General features: G+C 41.0%; 1 protein-coding gene across 7 annotated transcripts in view; it reads left to right on the top strand.

Annotated features, from left to right (window-relative positions):
• The first annotated feature begins 658 nt into the window (after positions 1-658).
• The window catches only part of jag2b (jagged canonical Notch ligand 2b), a 38,125-nt gene continuing 13,051 nt past the window's right edge, over positions 659-25,732 (top strand). For 2 of the 7 annotated variants that reach the window (XM_085937301.1, XM_085937297.1), the window contains exons 1-6: positions 7,652-8,193; positions 10,043-10,357; positions 20,261-20,315; positions 22,494-22,751; positions 23,066-23,120; positions 25,539-25,669. In XM_085937301.1, coding sequence (XP_085793427.1) covers positions 8,125-8,193; positions 10,043-10,357; positions 20,261-20,315; positions 22,494-22,751; positions 23,066-23,120; positions 25,539-25,669 — 883 coding nt within the window. In that variant the 5' untranslated portion in view covers positions 7,652-8,124. Of the gene's footprint in view, positions 754-1,902; positions 2,077-4,902; positions 4,986-7,651; positions 8,194-10,042; positions 10,358-20,260; positions 20,316-22,493; positions 22,752-23,065; positions 23,121-25,538; positions 25,670-25,732 lie in introns of those variants that run through there. The other 5 variants (XM_085937296.1, XM_085937295.1, XM_085937300.1 and 2 more) reach the window with 5 other exon arrangements.

The raw sequence follows: 25,732 nt of genomic DNA, 5'->3' as shown, positions 1-25,732 counted from the left end.
ATAAAGTTCTTGGGTAAACAAGACGACAACTTTCCGAGGAGTCATTGTCAGTGGTGCCAGATCACCATGTTGTGACTTAACCAGTTGCAAGGCTTCTATTGTTCTTAACTTACCGTATGTATTATTTCCTGAAGAGCATTCCATCTTTACAAATGCTTTTGTAACATACTTGAGCTCTGCAATGTGTGTTGCTTGGGAACAAGATAGCAAAAGATGTGCTCTGATTATTATGCTTATACTTAAGAATCAGAGCACATTTTTTCATACAAATCAGGATCATAAAAAGAAACAACCACCAAATCCGGTCTGACAAAGTTTATTCTCTATTTTTATGAAGAGTCACAGAGTCTAATGAAGTAACCAAAGTGACAAGGTGTGTTTTCTTTGTATGAGCATTAAAATCGAAAGAGATAATTCTTGAGACGCTCCTGAATGAAGCTGTTTAGTTAGTGACATTCCACATTTCGTCATTGTACTTAACAGAGATGCGATTGCTATTTGTTCTGTTCACCGCATGTACAATTACAGTGCTTTCTACAGCGTTTGATTTTTGTCCTATCAACCGGCCCCGTCACATTCAAAGCACAACGGTGGCCTGGAATGCTGCTACACATTGCCATCATAACTTTGAGCAGCACAACATCATAACTTGCTGCTTTCATGTTGTAACAGGACACATGAGATATCTCAATTCTTCAGAGACCATCTGAAGCCCGGCAGATGGATTACCTTGTCAGTGTGACCCATTCACAGGTGGGAATTAAGATGCCCATTGACAGGAAGATGAGATCCATCTCCACCGCACTCCCCATCTGTATGCTAATGAGACCTTGTATGGGCAAAGGGTGTGTGTATTTCATGCCTTTATTTTCCATGACAAACCTATTGTTTTCCTATGATATAGATATGTACAATGGCTACCAAGCATTATTTTCTCTACCCAGAATGTAACTTTCTCTGTTTGGGACTGCAGAAAGCTGGAGCCCATCCCAGCTGACTTTAGGAGAAAGGCAGACTACACCCTGGCGTGGGAAATGAACCCACGCTGCCTGAGCGGAAGTCACGCAAATTCCGTTATACAATCGGTGACTTACTTTATTGTCTTAAAATTCCGACGCTAATATAATGCACGATTTTTGTCCCTTTTTTATACAGTGAAAGTATATGCATGTACAAATTTTGGCTGAGGGCTTTTTTTTTCAGGAGATTTTGCATATTGTCCACGTGCTTGCATATTCCGGCTTCCTCGCATACCAAAAACATGCATGTTAGGTTAATTATAGACCCAATGGATGGTTGTTTGTTTATATGTGGCTTGCGACTTCTGGCGACCAGTCTGGGGTGAACTCCGCCTCAAGTCCAAAGTCAGCCTCGGATAGGGTCTAGGACACCAGTCACCCAAATGCGGGCAAGCATAATGGAAAATGAATGGGTGGGCGGAATATTCATGTTTGGTGCGGCCCAAGCATTCCTTCAACTGAATGTGAAAGTTTCTACAAATTAAGATTTTGGCATCGTTGGAAGTATGTGTTCCCTTATGTTTCAAGTTATCTGAATTATGTTATGCATTAAAAAGCACTGTAATATTAGCCCTCTTGAATTCAGCCCTTGAGGACAAGTTTGCCAAGGGTTAAAAAATGCTAACTATCTTCTGGAAGTAGTAGTAATTCTGGAGGAGGTTCTAAATATCTATTGCGCACTAAAAATATTGCCGAGTATTTTATTATCCAACAATTTGAAGAGGAACATCTGCGAATTCAAAACAAACACAAGGTAACATTTCACTTTCATGGTAAACGTTGGGCAGCACATTTTCATTAAATTCAATCTAAATGCATATTCTAATCTACATTTTTATCTATCCACACCTAAAAGTAGAAACACTGTTTGTCTCTCTTGCAGTTGGGTCATGACCTAATGGATTAACATGCTTTGAGGAAGAGCAGCGGGTGAGCGACTGACTGACTGGTCCAGCCATAGATAAGAACCGAGGTGAATGCTGACAACCTGTTTCTGCTTTGAAAACAACCAAAGCTGATCTATCGTTTGAGGTTTTGTTTCATTTTCTGCAAGCCGGTGAGTTGTGCTAAACGTCCGTTGTTGCTTATCAGTATATTTACGAGCGACCTGAGCTTTACCTGAAGGGGTGGATGGTACGGGCTAAAGGGTTGTCTGTTTGCGTGCCTCCACATGTGGAAGGAAGGAGGTTGTTTTATCAGTGATGTTCAGACTGCTGAGAAAATTGACATTTCCTCTTTATCCATATCATCCATAGTCAAAATGGATGATAGCTTATATAGTTTAGGTTAAAAAAAAATCGGGTTAAATAATCATGTTTTATAACTTTGAGGAAATGACAATATCACGTGAAAATTCAGCTCAGTGAGTATCCAAAGTGTTATTAGTTTTATTTTTTTATTATTTGTTTATTTTAAAATCGGTTAACCATCCTCTGTGAATAGATTGCTTTCAACCATTTGTTAGCTTTTCTAGCTAGGTAAGGGAACAAAATATTAAAGTTATCATGACATTTAACACAATATCGCACGTACAGTAAAATGCCCTTTATTGTACGTGTTCCAAATGTGTGACGAGTGTTTATACGGCTCACAAGGAGGGTTGCCCAGCTGTCATCCAGCATCTCATGTGAAAAATCCGTTCGAGTGTATCATGCAAGATATTTTGAATGGCATTACTGTCATCCACTTGCTTAACTGGCTAACATGTTTGTCTATGGGTAGGGCTGCAAACTTAATAGCATGCAAATATGCATTTCCCGTTTGTTTGGGAAAGTCTTCCTCTTTGAAGAGCAACATTTCACACAGGCTGGCTAGCTGGCTGTCTCGCTGGTGAACGGTGAATTGAAACCTGAGCTTTTCTGCATGACGGCAAACAAATGCATACAGTACCACCAGCAGAGCAGAACATGAGGGTATGAAAAAGATACCTGTGTGTGTCAATGGTGACCACATGTCTCCTCTTATCTTAGCGGAACTGCCATTTCCACACACTTGATAGCTCAGTCAACCATGGGAACCAAAAGAAAAGGGCAGTAAACTTAGTCATTGACGCACCAGATTTTTCATTTGCAACAACATTGGAATAAATACCTTACCCATAAAGTCATTAATAAATTGTGTGATCCGCTAGTTTAAAACTTAGGTCGGATGAAAACGGATGTACAAACAAATGAGACCAAAGAAAATCTCGACTTTTAGTTGTCGTAGCACAAAAGAAGGCAGCTGTTATACTAGATAGCAAAACATAAAAACAATGTGATTTGTATTTTCCTTGAAGACTGCTACTACAAAAATAAAGGCAAGCATGATAACATGACAAAGAACATGATGTGGTATGGCAGCTCAGAGATAAAAAATAATGAATTCATGAAAAAGTGTAGGGTACCTGCAGCTGACACTTGCGGGATACCAAAAAAAAGTTGTGGAATTCATCATTTCATGTCATTCAACTCGTTCCAACTTTCAACTGTTCATCTTTTTCCTACCTATTCGACACCTTCCCATTCAGCAAAAATTTCACATTTTTCAAATTTGAAATTCAACCAAATTTTCCAAAATGTCCATAAACCACTGTAATTTCTACATTTTTCAACCGATTCAACTCGTTTCAACATCATTCTGCAGCATCCTCTGAGTATTTATTCAACTTCTTCACCTTCACACGCAATTTCTTCAGGAATTGCAAATTCTAGTTCAAGATACTACCATTCTTATATGTTCTACCAAAGCCTATATACGGCAACTCGCTATTCATACGCACTCATACCATTAGTTAATTAGTTAATTTTATGCAAAGACAAGAATGTTGATACTCAATCAGATCAGAATGGAAAAGTTTGAAAGATTTTCTCACATCTAAGTGACATCATTGACCTATTTACAGAACAAACAATTTAACCCCCATCATGACTCCCTTTATTGTAAAGTGTTAATCTCCCCAGAAAATAAAAAGTGCAGAAGAAACAATATAACAATATAGTGAAGCGGAAGGAAAGGAGGGGAAAAAACATCAAATTACCAAACAAAGCCGCTCTATTATTTCATTCTTTCACACCACAATTTTGTCGTACATGCTATTGTACTAAAGAGGGGAAGGGTGGTGTTGGCCAGGAAACATATATCAATGATGCTGAAACCTACAACCCTGAGGTCACCACTCAAGGCCATTTATTATTCAAAGTTGAAATCACCCACAGGGAGAATAAACTGCTTTTGGGTCCAAGTGGTGACACTTAGATCTTTTTTTTTTTGTCTTTAATATGACTGGTGACTCCACTAAAACTAATCAACCAAATGATGATATACATTTTATTTCTATGAATTATTACCAGAGGGGGACATGCAAATATTTGCATAAACTCCAGACCTGCTTGTCAATATTATAGCTTGTTTAAAACATAAAGAAGCCATGCTGCCACTAAACCCCTCCACCACACACACGCACGCACACACACACACACACACACACACACACACACACACACACACACACACACACACACACACACACACACACACACAGGCGAGACCCCAAAAGAGAGATAAAAGAGAATGGGCCCCGTCACTTGTATACGTGTGCGCGCACACACACACACACACACACACACACACACACACACACACACACACACACACACACTGAGATCTGAAAAGAGGAAAGCCATGAAAAATGGATGAGAGAAGAAATCCACTTCACCTCCCCCTTGGAGGCTGGCAAACCCCCCACAGTGCTCCCACTCATCATCCCTTCTCCTCCTACCCATACACGTTCCTACAATTACATTTCAGGATTTTATTTTGTATGTTTTGTTGTATGTCAAGATGTTTTGTGAATGTCATTTTTGTTTAGTGTTTATTTAACTACCTTTTTATTTGTTGGCAGGGTACTTCCTAGTTCGCGGAGGATGTTCAGACTGATGGGGACCATTGGGCTTCTGCAGGGATGGCTTGAAAGTGGCTCATGCGGTAAAAAAAAGGAAAAAAAAATCCCGTTTGTGCACATTTATTCACATCTACAACAACATTACGTGAATTTTTCTTTGGACTGCATTTCACCCCTCCCCTACAAAGTTAAATGAAAATCAATGTTTTCTCTTTTGTTTAATGATTCTTTGCCTAGTCCTAGTGCGAAAATGACTGCTGTGAAGCGGATGTGTCCATATTGCGCTCTTGGAATGCTGGCTAAAAGATATTTCGGGCGGTCCTGGCATATGCCATTTTGAGGTTATGAAAAGTACGCAGTAAACTAGTTTGTGCAGTGGCATAAGAATGGCATGTGGCAAAAGAAGGCATGCTCACCACTGAATTAAGTTTTTTCCATTTCAATTGTTTTTCTTTATGGCATTAAAGTCTGTTTTATAAAGCTATTTACTTCTATAATTCTGATTACCAGTGGTTCATCACCATAGGAACCTAATTCCAGTGTAAATAGGGAAAACCCTATATTCAATTAATAATTGTATTTTTAATGTAGATCTCTGATGGCAAACAAATATTGACTTTCAAAGGCTCCTTGTATAAAATCAAACGTGATACAGTATATTGTTTTTATTCACAGATAATACAGATGAATTCATATTTGGGTCAGAAATTCCCCTTCGTGTATGTTACTTGTAAATGTAAATTGCACTTCGGCACTTGAAACCAAAACTCCCAATAATGTATTTAAATGATTGAATCCACCGTTTCATACCACAACTATCTTGGCACAATTATAGCAACCATGAGTATTTTTACAAAGGTTTTGTCAACCCTGACCTTTCAACATTGGATGAATAGCTTTCGCAAATTAATGAAAAGCGATCCGTTCATGACATATTTTAACGGGAACCACGAAAGGCACACCCACATTGTTCCTCCAGCACTCAAAGTCAGGTGTGACAACTTAAAACACTCAAATGCACTTGTGGCTGTGTGTGAAACGTTCCAGTCAAAGCGGCTGCAGCAGGTCAGGCTATCAACTTCGTCCTTTAAGGCATATCTGACCGTCTGGCATCCGGCCAATGAGGATGCATGGGACAAACGTGGTGGTTTCGGGGGTGGGGGTCACATCCACTTTAATTGATAGTTTTTCAGCTCAATATAGGAGACCCTCAAAAAGCCTTCAAAACAAAGATAGAGCCTCCCCAAACATCAGCTTTTGCTATTTGTTGGGTTTTGAGTGATTGTTTTTATTTTAATCGGTTTTTATGACTATTTATTATTAGTCTATATGTGATCTCAATCCATGCAAAATCTCTTGAGTGCTCCTTCTCAAATCATCACTTATCATGGCTCAGCTTACCTGGGCATGCTGTCAAGAGAATGTAAATGACCTAAAAAAAGACTTTTGTCTCTGTGCATGTACAGTATGGATATAAATAGTGTCTGTATATGTGCTACATGTTCAGACGCTTGCATCCAAGAGAGAAGACATAAATCAACACTCTAATTTGCGTTTACATACAGTATAAAAACAATAGGTAATAATTTTAGCTTGCAAATTGCATACTGATAAATGCAAATGTGACAAACCAGGATAAGACCTAAATGCGTGTTCTGATCACATTCTGAGCTTGAACACGGTTTACTACAAACAGTAGAGGGCGCTCTAAACTGATACAAAACAGGCTTGACGAGACGGGAGACCTCAGTGAACTGGGGCTGATTCCCTTTTGATACCAAGTCTCAAAAATACCAAGAGCATCATTTTCAACCAGCCGAACAATCTGGCTGCCATTATTTTCCACCTCTAAACTAATAATAATAATAATAACGCAACCTGGCATCCATTTTATTTTCTAATAATGGTACAAAAAAGAGCAAGGAATAGTCCCAAGAACTGTCTGCATATTTGCCACATTTGCACAGTTTCTTGCGGAAAAGTGCACCTGTTGACCTTTGAAAGGTCATGGTGGCTATTGAAACATTAAAACAGCAAAACAGCATTACTATGATTCTAAGCACAAGGAACAGAAGTCACCCATAGGTAAGAAGGTACCTTGACATAGATATTTAATACCAATATTATCAATATTATTTTCTCTAATATCCAACTAACTTTTCATCCTCACTAGGGTTATGCATGTGCTAGAACCTATCACAGATGGCTTCAGATAGAGAGCTGGAGCCTGAATTGCTTGCTAGGATTGGGAATTAAAACGCTAGGGGGGGGGGGACACAATCTTTCGCATGTGCAATAAGGGGACCACATGCATAAAAAAATCAACTCACTCAAATTGTTAATATTATTCTAAATCTGCAACAACAACAAAAACGCCCACTGACGTTGTAATATAGGGCAACATAACACTCAGTGAAAGCGCAACCAAGCCATGTCTGCCATCTAGTGGTAAATGGTGATATTTCAACTTAAAGCTACCGTCTCCTGCATAATATTTTACAGGAATCTCAGATTTCTTTTAACCCCCACCCCCCAGTTGTAGGATTTATAGCCCTCGCCCCATTTTTAATAGAAAACGCATATTGAACGGAATCTTCTTCTTTTTTTGCTGGTGTTGTGTGAGACTAACGCTGAATCATCGTAATCATCGTTGCTTTTGTGCTCAAAAGGATTAAAGGGAAGCCCTTGAAAATTCAAGTTTTAGGGGGAGGAAGATTGGTGGTGGTTAGTGCGGCGGGTTATGGTGGTGAGGGAGGAGGAGGGGGAGGCTATTCCCACTCATGTCCGCCCCCTAATCCGGTTGGCTGTCATCCTGCCCCGTGGCCAATTGCTGAGAGGTTGGCGCAACTGTCAATCAAAGCCGACGTCCTCTCCTCGGGCTTGCGGCTCTGAGAGACGTCTCAGTCAGTTCGCCGTGTGGAGACAGTTCGGACGGAGGGGAACAGAGCCCACTCGAGTGAATGTGCGTGGACCATCAGCAGCGCGCCGCAGCCTGCCCGCCCCGTGCGCACGCGTGCTCCGCCCGGCGCGGTGTAACCGAGACACGCGTGTGATTCTTTTTTTTTTTTTTTTATTTTCTATATTTTTTAAGGGGCTTGTTTTTTTTTTAATTGTTGTTGCATGTCAGGAGGCTCGGAGCTGCTGTACGCCGGCTCTGCGGCTGTTTGTCTGCGCTCACCGAGCCCCCTCCCTCCTCCTATGGGACTCTAATTAATCGGAGGCATGTGGACTCGCACCAGGATTAGACATCGCTTACTAATAGTGTGCCTGCTGTTGACGTTATGGACCAAGGTAAGACGCTTCCCCGCTTGGTTTTGAACAATAAAATATCAATTTTTGCATCGACATAGACATAGACGCACGCACACCGTCGCACACGTCAAATATAGGTTTTTAGATCGCCCGTGTCCAAAAGTTGGTGGGCGTGGGCACATTTGGAGCTTCTTTGCATCACGTTAGAAGATTTCAATTATCTCGACGTCGTTATCGTAGCACGAGATCACCTCACCTTGACAGAGACTCGCATCAGAGGGATTAAGACTTGTTCGCTTTAACCCCTCCCCGACCTTTTATCTCTGTCAATTAACACATATAAGGTAGCTTTGATATTCGGGGCCCACGCGACTTGCAAATTGCACCAACTGGCTGCTGCAGGGATCCAATTTGCACTAAGCGCCCCAAAACGTGCACGCGCCACTTTATTTTGAAGCTGCACAAACCACCCGACACGCATGATGACCGCTTGTACAATATTATGGCAGTAGTCGTGATGTTGTTGCTGGTCGCTTTTATATATAATTGTATAAATCAACAGTAATTGCAGGTTGCATTTTGATGTTTAATATATGGTATGTTTGTCATGACCATCTGATTGTATTTTATGCAAGATGTTATATTTTTAATTAAAAAATGTAAATGTAGGTGATAAACACTTTTGGTTGACACTGTACGGATTAGACAAGATGATCAATGTTAACTATTTTAACTGTAGTTTGTAGTTATGATCAACTGTACTTCAACACACAAGGAAGCAGTTTCTAATACATTATTCCAAAATATCTCGCTCACTATTCTTGTATTGGATCTATTGTCTTGTGTTGGCCCGTCTTAATATTAGGGACACCTGCATGCATGCAAAGTGAAATGAGACTCTATGCACAAGCAAACATTTAAAAATTGTCTCTATGCGCAATTTTGAATGAAACGGAAATAGTTTCATGTCTAATTAGTGGTTGGAATTTGCGGTGTTTTGGAACTGCAGGGAGCCGCATGTTTTTACATACTGTATTTAAATTTATGTAATTTACTAAGGCTATATTCACCTTATTCCACTTTAATGCCTCTACCTGACTTTTTTTCAGTCATTGCAAATTAAACAGACTGCAGAATTTTGCAGATATTTTTTTTTCCAGTCATTGTAAATTAGACTGTGCCAATGGCTAAACTACATGAAAATGATGATAACACTGGACACTGGTGCCACAGAAGTAATCAACACAAATAATATAAAAATATTAAAACATCAACCATTTATTGGGCGAGGCTGACACTTCCCCGCCAGTGATTTAAATGAGGCTAACTTTGGCATTACTCTTTGGCCTTCTATGCAATGATCTTCCTTATTTGATCATAGACACACCTTTAATGTACCATATTTAGACCATATTTGATTTTAAATAGTTTCAGCATAATTTATATTCATAGTCATTGTTTTTCAATGGGTTTGTTTGTTGCATGGCAGACTGATTGGAGTGACTTCAAGCTTGTATTGACAGGCTTGATCAGGTCTGTGCATTTAAACCGCAAATGGAATGGCACACATGGGAAACATAACTGACTTATTTCCCCCCCCCCCCCCCCCCAGCACATTTGGGCAAGGCTTGATTCAATTTCAAATTTTTTTGTCTGATTTTTTTTTTTTTTCCTTTGAATTGTCACATTCAATGTAAAGCCATGTTAAAGGAGTCAAAAAGCAGCTTTTAGTATAATAGTTGTACACCACTGCAAACTACAAACACTGCAAACCAACTGGTAACATGTCAATGTCAATTAAAACCGAGCATGATCGCTGACTTGAAAGGCAGATGATCGAGTGTCAGCTCTCATGTAATTGTGGGCATTTCTCAAACGTTGTTTCCAGGCGTCCCAGTCAACAGGCTATTTCGAGCTGCAGCTGATCTCAGTCGAGAATGTGAACGGCGAGTTGGCGAGCGGGGAGTGCTGCGACGGCTCCAGGAGCTCCCATGAGGATCTGCGCTGTCTGGAGGACGAGTGTGACACTTACTTCAAGGTGTGCCTCAAGGAGTATCAAGTGGACATCACCACTGGAGGGCCCTGCAACTTCGGAACTGGATCTACACAAGTTCTTGGTGGAAATATGTTGAATTTTCAGAATGCAAAGAACAAAATAAGTGACGCTGGCAAAATTGTGATCCCCTTCCAGTTTGCATGGCTGGTAAGTGATTTGATAAAAAAAAAATTCTTCTCCTCTAATTAAGCCTGTAGGGTTAACATGTCTACTTCCTGTCTGGGAAAAATGATTCACAATACGTAATGTTTCGAGTTCATGCTCTTGAATATGCACTTAAAGTGTGCCAACATTCTTGCACACCGCTACAGCAGCAATTATAAAGATGAAAGTTACTAGTTAACGTGTCATTGAAGAAAACAGGCTTTGCAATGGCATTCCTCTTAGTTAAAGCAAATGTCAATGGGATTCAATTTCTATTCCATACTCGGTCTTGCAATTAACCATAAAGCAGGTTGCATGCTTTTTAAATATCATTGAACATTTGATCATAAGGGACTAAGCATGTTCAATGCAGGTCCAACTATTGACTAACTATTTTTTTTTTTTTTTTTTTTATTATATAAGTGACCTTCTAATGTGACATGCTAACACACAATTACTATGAGTATTACTAAATGCCTTCCCAAGGATCTTGTTGCAGTCACAGTGCTAATGTCACCTGGGTCGTCTCTTGGAGAGTGGCCCTGATATATGAGGTTTGGCTTTGTTCCAGTGCACCATTAAGCACCTGCCAAGGCCACCACGGGCTAATTGGACAGGGTGGGGTTGAATGGGGGGGTGGGGGGATGGTTTTTAATATATAAGACCCCTAAGTGGATCCGTGTTGCTTTTTTTTTTTTTTTTTTTTAAACCCTGTACTGACATTTTACAAAGTGATTCAATGTCATTCTTCACCCATTCATTTTGTACTGACTTGTTTTTAGTTGAGCAGATTTTGTGATTTGCACTATGTACAGTGTAGTATTTCACAAACAATTGGAGGATAGCCATACATTGTGGTTGTCTGAAGACCATGCATTTATAGTCGGCGTCTTGAGCAACTTCCTGCTGGAGTCTGGTACGGTCTTCTGTCCACAATGCTTTAATGTGACTCGATGATATGTTGTGAGTGGGCTTTTGATTTGGAGTTCCCCCTTTTGCATCCCCACCGCTTCCTCCCCTGCTGTGGGTGCCAGGTGGCCCCTCCAAGGCAATTGAGCTTGTCCCACTGTTGAAGGTTGATAGATGATGATTTGGGCTAGCAAATTTAGTGTATGCCGTAATTGTCCTAGTTTGACTTGCCTACTTTTTTGTAGCGGTTACCAGACGTCATTGGGTACATGTTAGAGGTTTTAGTGACGGAGATGTATTTTTGTGTGTCCACCAAAGTAAATGTGACGTAACTAAAAATCATTATACAGCATCTTAAATCAAAGAAAAAAAATCACTAACTTTTCCCCTCTATGATATTTCAAGCACAAGAGGACATGGTTAGGCTTTCTTTTGTGATAATAAATCTCTTTTTATTGGAAAGTACAACCTTTTGGCACATTTGGTTTCTTGGAAATGTGTTTATTATTCCCATTTTGGACTATGAGCAGTGTAAATCTGTCTTTTTTTTTTTTTTGCAGTGGGGTGGAGATTATTCAAGCAATTATCTTACACAATTGTTGGCATGACAAAGTGATTTATTTGATTGTAATTCCCAGACTAAAAATGGCAACAGAACATGTGGTGCCAAGTTGATATATTACAGTGAACAAACTACCTCCAAAGGGTCCGTTGATTTGGAGCAGCGCCCGACACCAAGTCAGAGGGGACGAGGTTTATTCTTGGTGTGATAGTGGCAGATGTCACAACAAGGGTCATTGGTCCATATAGTGGTTATTATGTAAGGTAGATCAATTATGACATCACAATTCAGCACAACTCCGAACATTTTGCTCACAGTCACATTTACAAGTAGTTTGATAATTTACCATTGACTTGGTTGCTTAATTTCACACTTGATGCCCACTAAGTGGGCAGTCAGTTCAGTGACATAACCATTTATATACGCAGTAATTTTATTTAAAGGATTTGCTTATCTAAATATTTAAGTAATCTTACCTTATAGGGTGTAGAACATATTGCTGACATAATTCAATATCTTCTAACGTCAGCCTGCAGTGGTGCATCCCATCTCTCATTTCTGGTAAGAGCTGCTTGTTCTCATGGCTTCGTTTCAGTGTAGTGACCAGCGTGACTCTTTCGCTAATATCTGATTGGACTCAGGTTGCGTAATGGTTTGGAATGCCTCTACTACTTCTCTAGTTTTGCTTTTTTCTTGCCAGGAAAGAGACATGTGATTGAGGCTCTCTTAGCTTGTGGTTTGAAATGTAGAGTAAAAACTTGTTTCAAATGTGTTCTTGTATTTTAAACTCCGTGATGATTAATTTGTGTAATTTGTCCATGATTGTTTCATAATTATAGCGTTTATTATTTTGTTTTTTTCCCCCCCCCCTCAGTGTCTTCCGCCCTTTGGTTGCCCTTCAATTAGCCTAATGGGTGTGGTTTATACTGATGGCCCTTTGGGGCATGCATGATTAAGCATGCCCCAAAGCTGAATTCTGCCTAGCAGCAAGTGGTCAGCCATTTTTTGACGAAGATTTCGAGCAGTATAACGTTCACCTACCCATACTGTATATTTGATCATTGTCACAAATGAGTATTTTTTTTCTAGAACACCAGAAGGGTTCTTAAAGGGACAGTTAAGCATTATGACAGGGTGGACAACCTGGTTATTTGATCAAATAACCTGTTGTGGATAAGAAAATGATTTAAAATATTGAGTCAGTTATATTAACACTGATATATGTCAAGTGTACATTTTCTGGATTACTTTGGCGGCTCAACTGACAAATGATGTAATGACTAAGAGTAGAACTGCCAATTCTTGCACTATTATTGCACTATTAATTCCACTGTCGCTCAAAGCTTTCCATCATGTTGACTTATTCTTCAGTGTTGAGCCTCTGTGTAGATTAATGTCAAACAAGCAGCCAGCCATTAGGAAGTTATAGCCTCATTTGGGCTTTTGGCATCCTCGCTTTGCAGAATCTTTTGGATGTGAAGCGATCGGGGGTGAGATAGAGCTTTGTTTTTTTTTGTTTTTTTATCTTACATTTTATCATTGATGAACACTTTGATTCACAAACGTGACCGTATCAAAAGAGGAAGCACTGACTTGTATTAAAACCATGTGCTGATCTGCACAGACCTGTGTGAAACTGCCTTTACTGGAGAGAGCCCAAACTATTTGAATGGGTTTGGCTTCCTTCTCGAGCCACGTGTCCGTCAAATGCACACGGCGTGCACTTTCAAGCAGATGCAGTCAAGTGCAGCCAGCCATGCGTGTGGTTTTTAAAGTGGGATCTGTGGAACACACAGAGTAAACCTTTCACTACTTGCTGAAATTCAACTGGCAAAGTCATATTTCCCTTCTTAACTGTTTCATGTTTATACATGCAAATTTTTCTGTCGAACTTTTCACCGTCGCAATTCTGTCGTCACCATTGATTTTATTGGTCGAGTCTAATTATTATTGGGTGTTTGGGATTTTTTCTTTTTTTAATCTGAACCCATTTGCCAGCTCTTTGTAACCTTAAAACCACCTTTATCATTGTATATATTTTTTTTTATCCCGTAAATCAGAGTCAGGTAGTGTACATGTTGCCTGTATGGATTTTTTCTTCCAGCGTGAGCAGAGTAAAATTGTGCCATTTCCTGCAAAAACGTTAAGATCCCTAAGGTGCCATCCAAGTGTTAAAAATGTGACAAAACTAAAACATTTTCAAATGTAATCAATAATGAATCCAGCATCATTTCCTTGATATGAATGGAATTCATAGCATTTGGGTGAATTATGAAAGCGCAACCATTCATTTATTATCAGTTCCAGCTGACTTCAGATAAAAAGCAATTTGTTATACTGGGGTGGTCACTAGCCAGCCAAACAGAGGGCACAAATCCAGACAATGACAGAACCCGCTAAAGTGCTTCATTTTAACACTTTGAGTCAGGACTTGTTCTCTAAGTCACCTCCAGTTTATAGATGAAGACTCTGACTAAGGCCGCGCGGAGGCGGCCGTGGTTCAACCACACCTGATACAGCCCTTGTCAAAACCTGTTGCTAGGAAACGGCTACATAGGTCCGTGGTAAACAATTATCTTTGCTCGCTTTGGTGCCTGCCTCCGCCCCTCCTCCTTTTTGGTCTTGTGCACTCACCTGTGGTTTAGTCCGTCGTTGAATTGTGTAATTGTCTAGTCAGGCAAAACTTTGAGCCTTAAGGCTTTGAGCTTAAAGATGCATAGTTTTTATATAATACATTAGTTTTTTGTTTCAAACAAAATTTGTGTTTGTTTATTAAGTTCACATATTAATTTTGGACTTTGAATTCAACTACTATTGTGTACACAATTGTGGCCATTCCAATCAATCACCAACTGAGGCTATTCATTAAAGGTCAGCATCTAATTATACATCAATTCATGGAAGTGCCCACCCTGTGTCTGCATGCTTTCAAGCATCTCTTCAAAAATAAAATGGTGGTTAAATACCCGGTACCAACGTTGTATGGAAATCCAACGTAACCTGCCCAGGTTGATGCCCGAGCGCCACTTTAGTGGTTTGAATTTGTAAACCACCATTCAAAGTGGTTATGAGCTGTCATGGAAACTTGTATAACAGAAATAAACTTCCTAAGCTAGGTGGGTGGGGCTTACCGGCCAGGGCAAGTCTGCAGTATGCTTTTTTTTTTTTTGTGAGGTTGCCGGCTGCCTTTCTAGAGCTATTAAAGCGGTATTGTGACTACACTGGGTAAAGATGCTGCAAGGTTTGTGACATGCGACATTGTGCATTGTGTTTCGTCAACCCACTGTCTGCAAATTAGTTTCATACATTTCATTATCAGCAGGATTAATTAGTTTAACGTGTTACCGTGACCCTGATGGCCCTTTCTCCTAAATGCTGTGCAGGTGCCACAGGGTTCGTGTGGAGGTAATTAACGCATGTCATTACATGGGCAGTTAACTCGTCACTGTACCGCTGATCTTGTTTGAAATGCTAATGAAATCTCGACTGGAGGTGGTGGTGATGCATTGCGCTCAGGCACACTGTTCCTCTGGCTCAGGAATTAGCCTGTTAATGTTTGCGGAGCATGCCCATTGCTGTGGCAACTCTTCAATGTCTTCAGGCAAATGAGACACGTTTAAGGTGTAATGGACCGATAGCCAAGAGCAAACGGAAAGCGAATGTGGGTTTTTTTTTTTGGGTGTTTACTCTAAATAATAAAAACATGGTGTACTTATCAGGCCATGTAGTTAGTGTCCCCTGCATGGATGTATTTTGTGTTGTTTGTTCTTCAGGTTGCATAGTCCTAGATCATGCTGTTTAATTAGCACCAGTGTGTGTTGAATTGGAAGTGCATGGCTAATGACCCTGTTGGCATCATAGCAGTCTGCTCAATGGGCCGTGCGTCCTTGTGTGTTAGTGTGTGCGTGTTGCGTGTACGTGCGCGCGCACAGCCGGTGTACACTAGCCAGCCAAATGCCTTGCCTTCACTGTAACCTCTCTTGGCACTCTTGCAAACAACCTGTGACCACAAATTCCATTCATTTTCTATCATTATAAAGGGAATTCTTTAGCGATGCCTCTCCCATTTTTGCTTGAATGTATTAACTTTTAATTACCTTATTGGATGCCTGTGCAGCTGATACTTAGTGATACATTGCATTACATTGACATGAAAACATGTATGGTTGATTTCTTTCCCCAAAAAAAAAAAGAATAATAATTGCAATGTGAATCCCAAAAATGACACGAGCAGAGTTGAGATTTGTTCTGTACCAATGTTATCATTAGCGTGTGCCAAAAACAGCCAACATGGCAAATACAAAATAATCTACTGCCAACATTTTCCCATTTGCACGGATTTAGCCATTGGAGGTCTTTCATCTTCCCCTCCGAACAGATTGAAAGGCTAGACGAGTTGAGATTTATGATCGGGTACACTAAATTGGCATACTTATTTTTTTGTTTTTTGCGTCCTCATCTCCAACCCTCAAATATGGAAACCCGTGACCATTCGTATCACGAAGGCTTCATAGTATCAATATAGTCGCCATCAATTAATCTTAATGACTAATTATAAACTAAAAATGCATCACAAACAACCCATTGACATATCTTCACAAGACTAATTCTCCCCCATTTTCAGACAGCAGTTTTTCAATTATGCATGAGAATTTGGGTTATTTATCCATATTTGGAGGGAGCCAAGGAGACAAAAAGAAACCCGCCGGTGTTTGAATCCACCAGAGAAGGGATGGCGCGTTGCCCTCGCTTGGGATAGTGTAGACTCAGCCCAAGTAAAAACTAAAAGCTGGGATTGACATCACAGATTAATGAAGATTACATGCAGCGATTACTGGCCACGGGATGAATCATGATGACCCCATGTCCCATCAGAAGGCAATAAATCAGGAGATGTCAGTGACACTGCATGGACGAGCCGGAACGATGGCCATACCAGTCACCTTGCAACAAAACAATTCTTTTGAATAATTTTATTTTGATTGGATGGGAAAATGTAGGACAGGTAATGACATTGTGGGAATTTAAGAGCAAAATCAAAGAGCCCACATTTTCCCGTGAGCTACGAACGAATCAATCATTCCGCTGATCCTCATCGCAGACGCTCCCACTGATAGCGGACTGTTGGCCGACTGGGATTTTGCATGGGATTACACACCAGGCCTGGATCTCACATTCTTAGTATTCTTCGAATGCAAACACGCACATCGCCCCACATGCAGAGCGCTGACCCCTCTTTAGAAAAAGGAGCGTGCAGATCACCATGCTTAGTGACCCCAACTTGCCCCAGCTTCCACTTCCCACTGCTGCCTGCCTCTGTTTCCCGGCCCTTTTTTTTTTTTATTCAAAGCACAAAATGACTCGGGAGCAGGCTCCCACGTAGCAACCTGTTCACGACTCATCTGGCGAGGAAATCTATACCTGTAGCTGTCATGCTACATTAAATACTTTTGCAGTTTTAGGACCATTTATGATAACCAACTGAATGGCAACATAGTTTTGGTGCATAAAATATCACCTAATACATGACTCAAAAACAAAATTTTTTTCCCCCAAATACCCCCTTCCTAACTTGAAAACTAGGATTTTTCTTAGTAAATCCTCTAATCCATTAGGAGTAGGGCACGGGAGGGTTTTTGGAGATTTGATTGACAGCAGCTACTTCATTTTCTCAGACTTAAGTATTTTATGCAGCCGCTTGAAAATTCAAACAGGAAAAATGGCCTTCAGAGGTTGATAAAGTTAGAGACTGTTAGTTTTAAACAGATAATTAGTATGTGTGCAATTGTGTTGTCTTTTTGACTCCATCCAACTAATCTTACCCGGCTCGTTGGTGCAAATGCTGATTGCTAATTGTCCTCAAACTGACTGTGTCTCATTGTGGACAATGGTTTTGATTGGGATGGGGGTGAGTTACGGTATTGGGACAAGGGTCTTTGTTCAGGAGCGCCACTCCTCCCCCACTCCCTCCCCTTTATCTGCCCATCATCTATCTTGTTCCGACCATTTGGGCAGCTGTCACTTAATCCAGCTAATCACAGACTGGGATGGTCTGTGGGAAACCAGACAAGTCCGTGGCTTTGCGCAAGCCCAACACACACGGACTGCGCTCAGTATTTATCCACGTGTTTACAACATGTAGTAGGCATGTGTAGAAGGTGTGTGGGTGTAGATCGCCCAATGAGTGGCAAATACAAGCTTTGCTACTCATAGCACCTCTTCAATGCATTGTTGCATACGTGCACACCCCCCCACATGCACAGACTAGCCCACCCTATTGAGGTAGGGGGAGGGGGGGCGGCGGGGACTAGGTAGAAAGGTCAGAAGCCGTGCTACATGTCGTGGGATGATCCACGTTCATGTCAAATAATCCATCATTGAGGCTGCATCTGTTGCGCGTCTGCGCTCAGACGGGTCGGACCTCGGAACGATATCGTAGACGAACCCCTCACCGCACCATCCCCTCTTCAATCCTCAATTCTGGCAAAGCTTCAATCCCCAAAAAAATGGAGGCACCTCAAACCAAGACCACCTCAAACCATCTTCCATCTTGTGTGTCTCCACAACAACACTCCCCTCCCCTTTCCTCCCGCCACCACCCATTGCCAGACAAGCCAACTTAATCCTGCAGCCCAGCAGCAACCAGCCTACCAGCTTGTTGGTCCCCAACAACAACACGCACACACACACACACACACACACTTGACAGATCACCCACCTCCTCCCCTGCAATTTCTCTTTCCCGCTTCATTTGAGTGATTGCAACTTCTGGTATTGCACCCGTCCAAACTCCTCTCGGGTCTAATGTCTCATCAGTGACATTACAGTAGAGGTCACATTGTGGCTACTACAACTGTCTCCAATGGTGACGTAATGATTGCTATTTAGGTCAGCTGGTTGCCTAGCAGTGTGCCCTGCAGCACACCGGCTAGATTACTCTTCTGGAGTGTGCATGTGCCCGTGCGGGCGAGCACGCACCATTGACAGCAGGCAGAATTTTCTGGATTTTGCTCTGTCACTACAAACAGAATAGTTGCCTAGTTACCACCCAATGTCAACATAGAACTGCTGAAAGTAAGCAACCATCCTAAATATGATGATATATGTCTTCTACGATTTTTTTTTTTTGGGTGGTATATGTTTATCAGGTGCGTTGCAAGTGAAGTGTTTTTTATTGCCGAGATGTCCACACTGGACTCCGAGGTTACCATCATTTAAGGGTGTGTTCACATAATATACTTTGGTTTCCTTGTCCAGACCAAAGCAGAAAATGATACATGGTGCGTTCTGCATCACACATTTGGTTCTGGTTCACTTGAATTCATTTTGGCACATTTAAAATTGGACCAAATGTTGACCAGTTAAAAGTATATAGATGAAGTTGCAACTTGAGGATTTCAAAAAACCATGCCAGAAGTTTCTCCGTTTTTTGAATTGTATGTTATTTTCATTAAATTATGAACGCTTGTCAAACAAACTTGTCAAACCTTTGCAGACGGAACAATGTTTACAATGCAGTGACACTTGCTTTCTATTTACGTGCATATTACACGACATTATAAATACGCAGGGAGTGTTTATAGTAATCCATTGCATGTATTCGGAGCAAAGCATAACTGAAACAAGATAATCCCATTAGCTGCTTATTTTACGCTACCCCATCGTCTGATAAGCAAGGACAAAGCTCAGCTCTCATACCATACGTAGCTAATATTGGCAAAGTGACCTTCTTAATGGACATCATATTTGGTGAGAGTTACTGGCGCCTTGAAGCTTGGATGGTTTACTGTCTTTTTAACCCTGTTGCGTGAAACCATTTGATTTTGACAGTCCTGATGGGAAACGAAAGTCGGAGTAAACAAAACTACATATACTATGGAAACGTATGACTTTATGAACGTATGGCTTGTTTAATTGATTAAGAATTAAATCGATTAGGAGTGTTGAGTCAACATTCATTGTTTGATGTTAATCTTGATCCCTAGGATGCATCTATCTTCTGATGAGATTGTAGTTGAATAAACATTAAGTATTGGAATCAACAAATAATCGCTTTTGGTAATCGTTATTACAGTATCAGCCAATATTGTTCTCCCCCCCCCTCTTTAAATTAAGGGAATTTACTGAAATGTTCTTCCCTACTGGCAATACATTGTATGGTTATTGGGAACATGAGCTTCTCTAGGGAAAAAATGCTTCCTCTTTGTACACAATAGAAGACACGGGATATTCTGTATTGTATGCCGTCATATGACCGCCATACGTATTGTAGCAAAATTTTCTCAAGATTCTGACAGGATGTGAGTGCGTAGTCTATTCATGCCTACAATATGTGACTATTATTGGAAAATTCATTCTTTTTCTAAAGCTACAAAATAAGCCTGACCCTCAAAACGACAGTATCAACTAACTCCACTTTTTTTTTTTTTCTTCAGCGAACGTACACCTTAATCGTCGAGGCCTGGGACTGGGACAACACTACCCGGAACAGTAAGTGAACCGACAACATATGGCTCCATGATTAGCTAGTTTAACAGGTGTTTTTGCAAGATAACATTGTTGTTTTTTTTCTTAATGACTCATTGCATTTGCCACATTTTTCAGTCAAAAAATGTGTTGCGTTGGATATATTGGTCTCCCAAGACGTCTTGTATAGAATACAATTGGCTATGCCGGCGGTCAGTGCTTGACCAGCTGTATCCTGTTTTCATTCGGAAATGTCCGTCGGCTTGATTCTTGTACATCCCCTTTGTCCCATCCGAGCAGTAGCCCGAGTCTGGGAGAAATCGTTTGAGGACTATAAACGTTACGCGCACTCTTGATCCCTCTGGCATTTTTGACAAGTTTCGAATATCCTTGTCTGTGCACGGAAACGTGTGTATGGATGCATTTCCATTCCACTGTCTTTTTTTGTCCACTTGTCTGCCTTATTTGTAAAAAGCCATCACATCCTGTTTGGTACATCAAACACACTTATGAATGAAGACAATGGACAAAAAATAGAAATTGACATCATAGCTCTGATTAGCCTCTTGCCTAGTATAGTTTCCGGTTTGTTTAGAGGATGTCGTCAGTTAACTCATACATTGGCAGTGATTATACGTCAACATTTTTGAATAAAAAAAAAAAAAATCATTACATGCAGTCTTGTTTTGGCAAATCATTTGCAAATTAATTGCAAATGGACATAACATGGACATGTTTTACGTGAAAGTGTTTATTGTGAAAAATACCCAAAAATAATTTCAACAAAAACATTCCCCAAAAGATATTGTAATGCCGTATGTTTGTAATCTTCAGTCAACTGAGCTTTGTTGCTTCGTTTACGTCAGGGTGGTTGCCTTGTGTGGAGTGTCACACACATCAGCTGACTTCAAACCTCATGATGGGTTGGAAAAAATGATATCTACCACAAATTCCGAAATTTCCCACATATCTTGTGGTTTTAACACGTCACAGAAAAGAAGGTGAAATAGTCAACACTTTCATCATTTTGTTTGTAATAATATCATAGATGAATTTGGATAAACCCACATTTCCTATATTTGATTCATGTCGGTGCCAAAAATGCAAAGTATTGTTTACTGTACCTAAATCTGAGTTCAGAGAATGTTTCAAATGAGGTTTGCAAAACCCCCGTAATCCAACAAAGTGCTATTGATGACTCAACAAACGGAATACAATTTTCTAGGTTCGATCCTCCATTTTAAATAACTCTCTAATTGCATCTAAAGTTAAACTCCACTGACCGTCCTTGTGAACGAGTCCCCTATTGCTCCTTTGCTTTTGCGTTATATGCCACCTGTTGATTTGCAACATGCGTGACTTTTTAAAAAAAAAAAAAAAAAAAAAAAAGAATATATTTTGATTGAATTGCTAGAGACAGTAATTGTAAATCATGCATGTGTGGACATATTCTCAATTAGTGAGACATCGGAGTAGAATCCTGGCCTGAGTCAGCATCCGCCTCCTGTCTTGTCCTACGTAAGACCCCGCCAGTATGTCAGTGAGATTCCTCTCTTCCAGCATCACATCCTACCCCCCCCCGCTTGCCTCTCTTCCCAAACGCCTCTCCCCACACCCCCACACCTCCTGCGTCCTCAGGAAAGGCAGTCGGCTGTTTTCCTTGTGTTTATCGAGCAGGAAGTGGAGCGGACTGGGCGGCTGGGCTTGGTGTTTAGACACCGAGGTAGCTGAGCCCGCTTGGGCCTGGAGCCCATTGTTCTCTATCTGGCAACTGCCGGGGGTTTTATTTGTTATTGTTGCTTCGTTCTGTCTGACATTGTGTCAGACCCCGGCAGAGGAAAATGTGTGTGTGAGTGCTTGCTCACTTCAAAAGTGACTAAAGTGCAGCGCAACTCGGAGCTATGCAGGAAAGGAAATCACAGGCCCTCCACTTCCACTGAGATTGTTGACCAACTGCAATCACACTCTGATTAATTGCTTTCTTTGTGGCTGCTGTGAGCTATCGTGAGACCCACAATGCAGCAAACTTCAGCTCAGTTAATTAGTAGCATCTTGAGATGACTTCTGTTACTGCCAGAAAGAAAACATATTTATCTTTTGTATGTAATTTTGCATAGTTTTGTGAAAATCAATCCAGCAATTACACTGGTGTAAAAAAAATAAAAAAATTTAAAAAAAAATTTAAAATTCAACTCATTTCAGATGATGACAAGCACCTGATTGACCGCAGCGCCCACACCGGGATGGTGGACCCTGGTGACCCCTGGAAGACCGTGAACTATGATGGGCCCGTGGCTCGCATTGTTTACCGAATCCGTGTGCGCTGTGATGAGAATTACTACAGCAACAAGTGCAATAAACTGTGCGTTCCTCGTGACGACTACTTCGGCCATTATCGATGTGAGCATTCGGGCACCCTGGTTTGCTTGGAGGGCTGGATGGGTCCTGAATGTAGAATAGGTGAGCTCCACAAGTTAATATTCATTCATGAATAACAAATTCTCATGTCTTAAATTATTTACAGTGCCTCCTTACACTTAACGATGGCTTGGTTTATTTTTCAGTTGAGTTATTGTTGTACAGGCAGGCTATAAAGTTGCATGCCCTTTAACCTCTAACTCAAGGAAGCATTAATCATGATGTTCTGTTCCAAACTAGCAAGCCTCTGCTCAACCACTTGCCCTTGTAAATGATGTGTCCTCTTTCTCCTTTTGAAATATATACAGGATGTATACATATTTACAAGCTTTTTATTGTCCCCCCCCCCACTCTAGCAATCTGCAAGCAAGGTTGTAATCATGGTAGTTGCGCCGTTCCGGGGGAATGCAGGTAAGACCAGTGGAATCACTTATACTATTCTTTGGATTTTATTTTGTCCAAGTCGGCACATATTTTGGTCACTGAATTTGTCTTTAAAAGTACATCACTTACATCAACACAAAAACCTAATAATCTGCTCCAGCTAACGTAATACAAATCAATATGTATTAGATCATTCTGAATATTCGCCCTTGCCTTCCTTTTTCCTTTTCTTCCTTCCAGGCCTCTCCATATCAGTTTAGCTCAGGCAATGCTTTGCCTGACATTATATTTTTAGGCTGCCCAAATCCCACACAGAATACCAAGCATCTCATCCTTTTTTTTTTTTTCTTTTTTCTTTTTTTAAAACCACTCAAGCCCAAGACGGGGATTGTCAATGTGAGCACTGTAAACGTGCCGGGAATCACCATATCCCCTCTTCATCTGCAATGCGCTTCTCTTTTTAAGGGCAACTTGCAGACATATTGATGAATTAGATACAAATTCAAATTGAAAGAAGTAGCGAGACCTAGAAGGTTTTATCGATATATACTATGGTTCTGTACCTTTCACCCTTTCACATTGTCCTCATAAAAATCTCCTATTCTTTGTTATTTTTAGATGAAATGATTATTACGAGGAGGCTTGACCTAACTGTACCCTCACTCCAGTTAGCAGGCAGGCTGAGAAAGGGAGTGAGCCATCTTCTGAAATGTCAGTTCCCAGCAGACAGGAAAAGTGATATGAGTGGTGGAACAGCAGTAAAGATTCTTCCTGCTCTGGCATGATTTTAATGAAGCCTTGGGTCACAAAAAGCAGGCAATAAATCCCTTGTGATCTCTGAGTGCCCTTTCATTCCCTTTATTTCATCAATTTTCTGGGCTTTACGCAGTCTCATTTGGCGGAGGCTTTTGGTACCACTCGTGGCTACCGTCTCAGGGATTTTATATCGGCAGGCTTGTTCTGACATATTTTTCAAAGGCTTGGCACGCCCCGAGATTAAATGGTGAAATAGTATTTCCCCACTCTCTTTGACCTGGGATTGCCATGATTTTGGAATTCAACCCACGCCTACTTATAGATGAGTAACGATGCCTAGATATCATCTAGGGAAGCCTGTTGAGACCTACAATGCTGGCCTATTTATTTTTTTTTCCTGTTTTGTGCAATCAGTATCAGGCTTTAACTTGAAAAGTCGGGTCCCAGTCAAAGTACCCGTCAATTTGATTATGTTGTGCGGTGCTGCACTTTTTGTGGGATCTGTTTAAAATGATGTCCCAGAAATCTCTCTTCGCTGAAGTTAGTGACACGTTGCTGTCAGACCCCGTGAAGCTGATCAAATAGAGTAGAGCAAAGTATGTCAAATATTCTTGCCCTCCCCTCCCGCGAAGAGACGTTCAAAGACCTTCCTTCTCGCATTGGCAGCGTTGCCGTCTGCAGGAGCACTGGCTGAAAATAGAAGCCAATTGACAAGACAGCTGGCACCACAGCCTCGGAATAGCCGGGTGTTGTCATGAAGCGGCAGGCGCGTGCGCAGCCTCTGTAAACACACGGTTTTCTCCAGACGCTCTCACAAGCCGCCGCCGCACCACCCTCATCATAGGCCCTCGGAGCCCCCCACCCCCCTTCTCCCCCACCCAGACAGGAGCCTGCTGGATGTATTCTTAACCCCTCCTGCCCTGGAATGTCACCAACCTCTAAGATTAGTCAGTAGGGGTCCTTAGGATGGTTCGACCCAAGCCATGATACAATAACCTTTTATGAGCATTTAAAATGCTGTTGAAGTGTTTTGAGATCAGTGTGTGTTATTGTCATGGTTTAAATTATAATCAGTTGCGGCATCAGTTGTTCTCTAAATTTTCTAGTTGGGCTCAGTCCCTAAACCACAAACAAATGGAAGTCTGTTGTGTGAATGACTTTGTAAACGATGACCCAATGAAAACGGACACAAGGCCTTTGTTGTATCCTAAATATGGGCTTGTCAATAGCTGTTCAAATGCATGAATGAAGTTGCTTTTTTATTTGCGCCAATTTGAAGCTATGGAGATATGAATTGATTTCCCTACTTGCTTGCAACCAAGCTGCTGTAATTCAGTTCCAACTGATTTACTCCTTAAATAGGCTGGACAATAAACAAAGCAGAAAGTGACTATTGTGTTAATGCTTGTTCTGAATAATAAACAACTTGGGATAGTTTAAAGAATCCTCATTTTCATCCAACTGTCCCCAAGCCTGCTTTCAAGCGCTGACATGTTCGTATTTCTCACCACAAATATTTGAAGCTGGGGTTTATTTTGTTCTGGTTGACTTGCACACTTGCAACAGGATGCGGAGATTAAATTTCTCTTTTGTTTGAACAAGGATTTAATCGTTAAATGTTTTGCAGACTACCAGAGATTTTTATTTTTTTTTTGTGGTGACAGTGTCTTATTTCCTATGTGTACATAGGTGTAAATACGGATGGCAGGGTCAGTTCTGCGACGAGTGTACCGTACACCCCGGATGCGTCCACGGCACTTGCAACGTCCCCTGGCAGTGCAACTGCGAGAGAAACTGGGGTGGCCTGTTGTGCAATAAAGGTATGCAAAAGATTTTGTCAGCGCCTCCCACGCTTACGAAATTGGCACGCTGCAGGTACCCTC

Source organism: Syngnathus leptorhynchus, chromosome 18 (assembly GCF_054491065.1).
Source record: "Syngnathus leptorhynchus isolate UIUO chromosome 18, UIUO_Slep, whole genome shotgun sequence".
Classification (NCBI taxonomy): domain Eukaryota; kingdom Metazoa; phylum Chordata; class Actinopteri; order Syngnathiformes; family Syngnathidae; genus Syngnathus; species Syngnathus leptorhynchus.
Note: the sequence above shows the minus strand (reverse complement) of the source record. Positions and strands in the feature narration are given on the sequence as shown.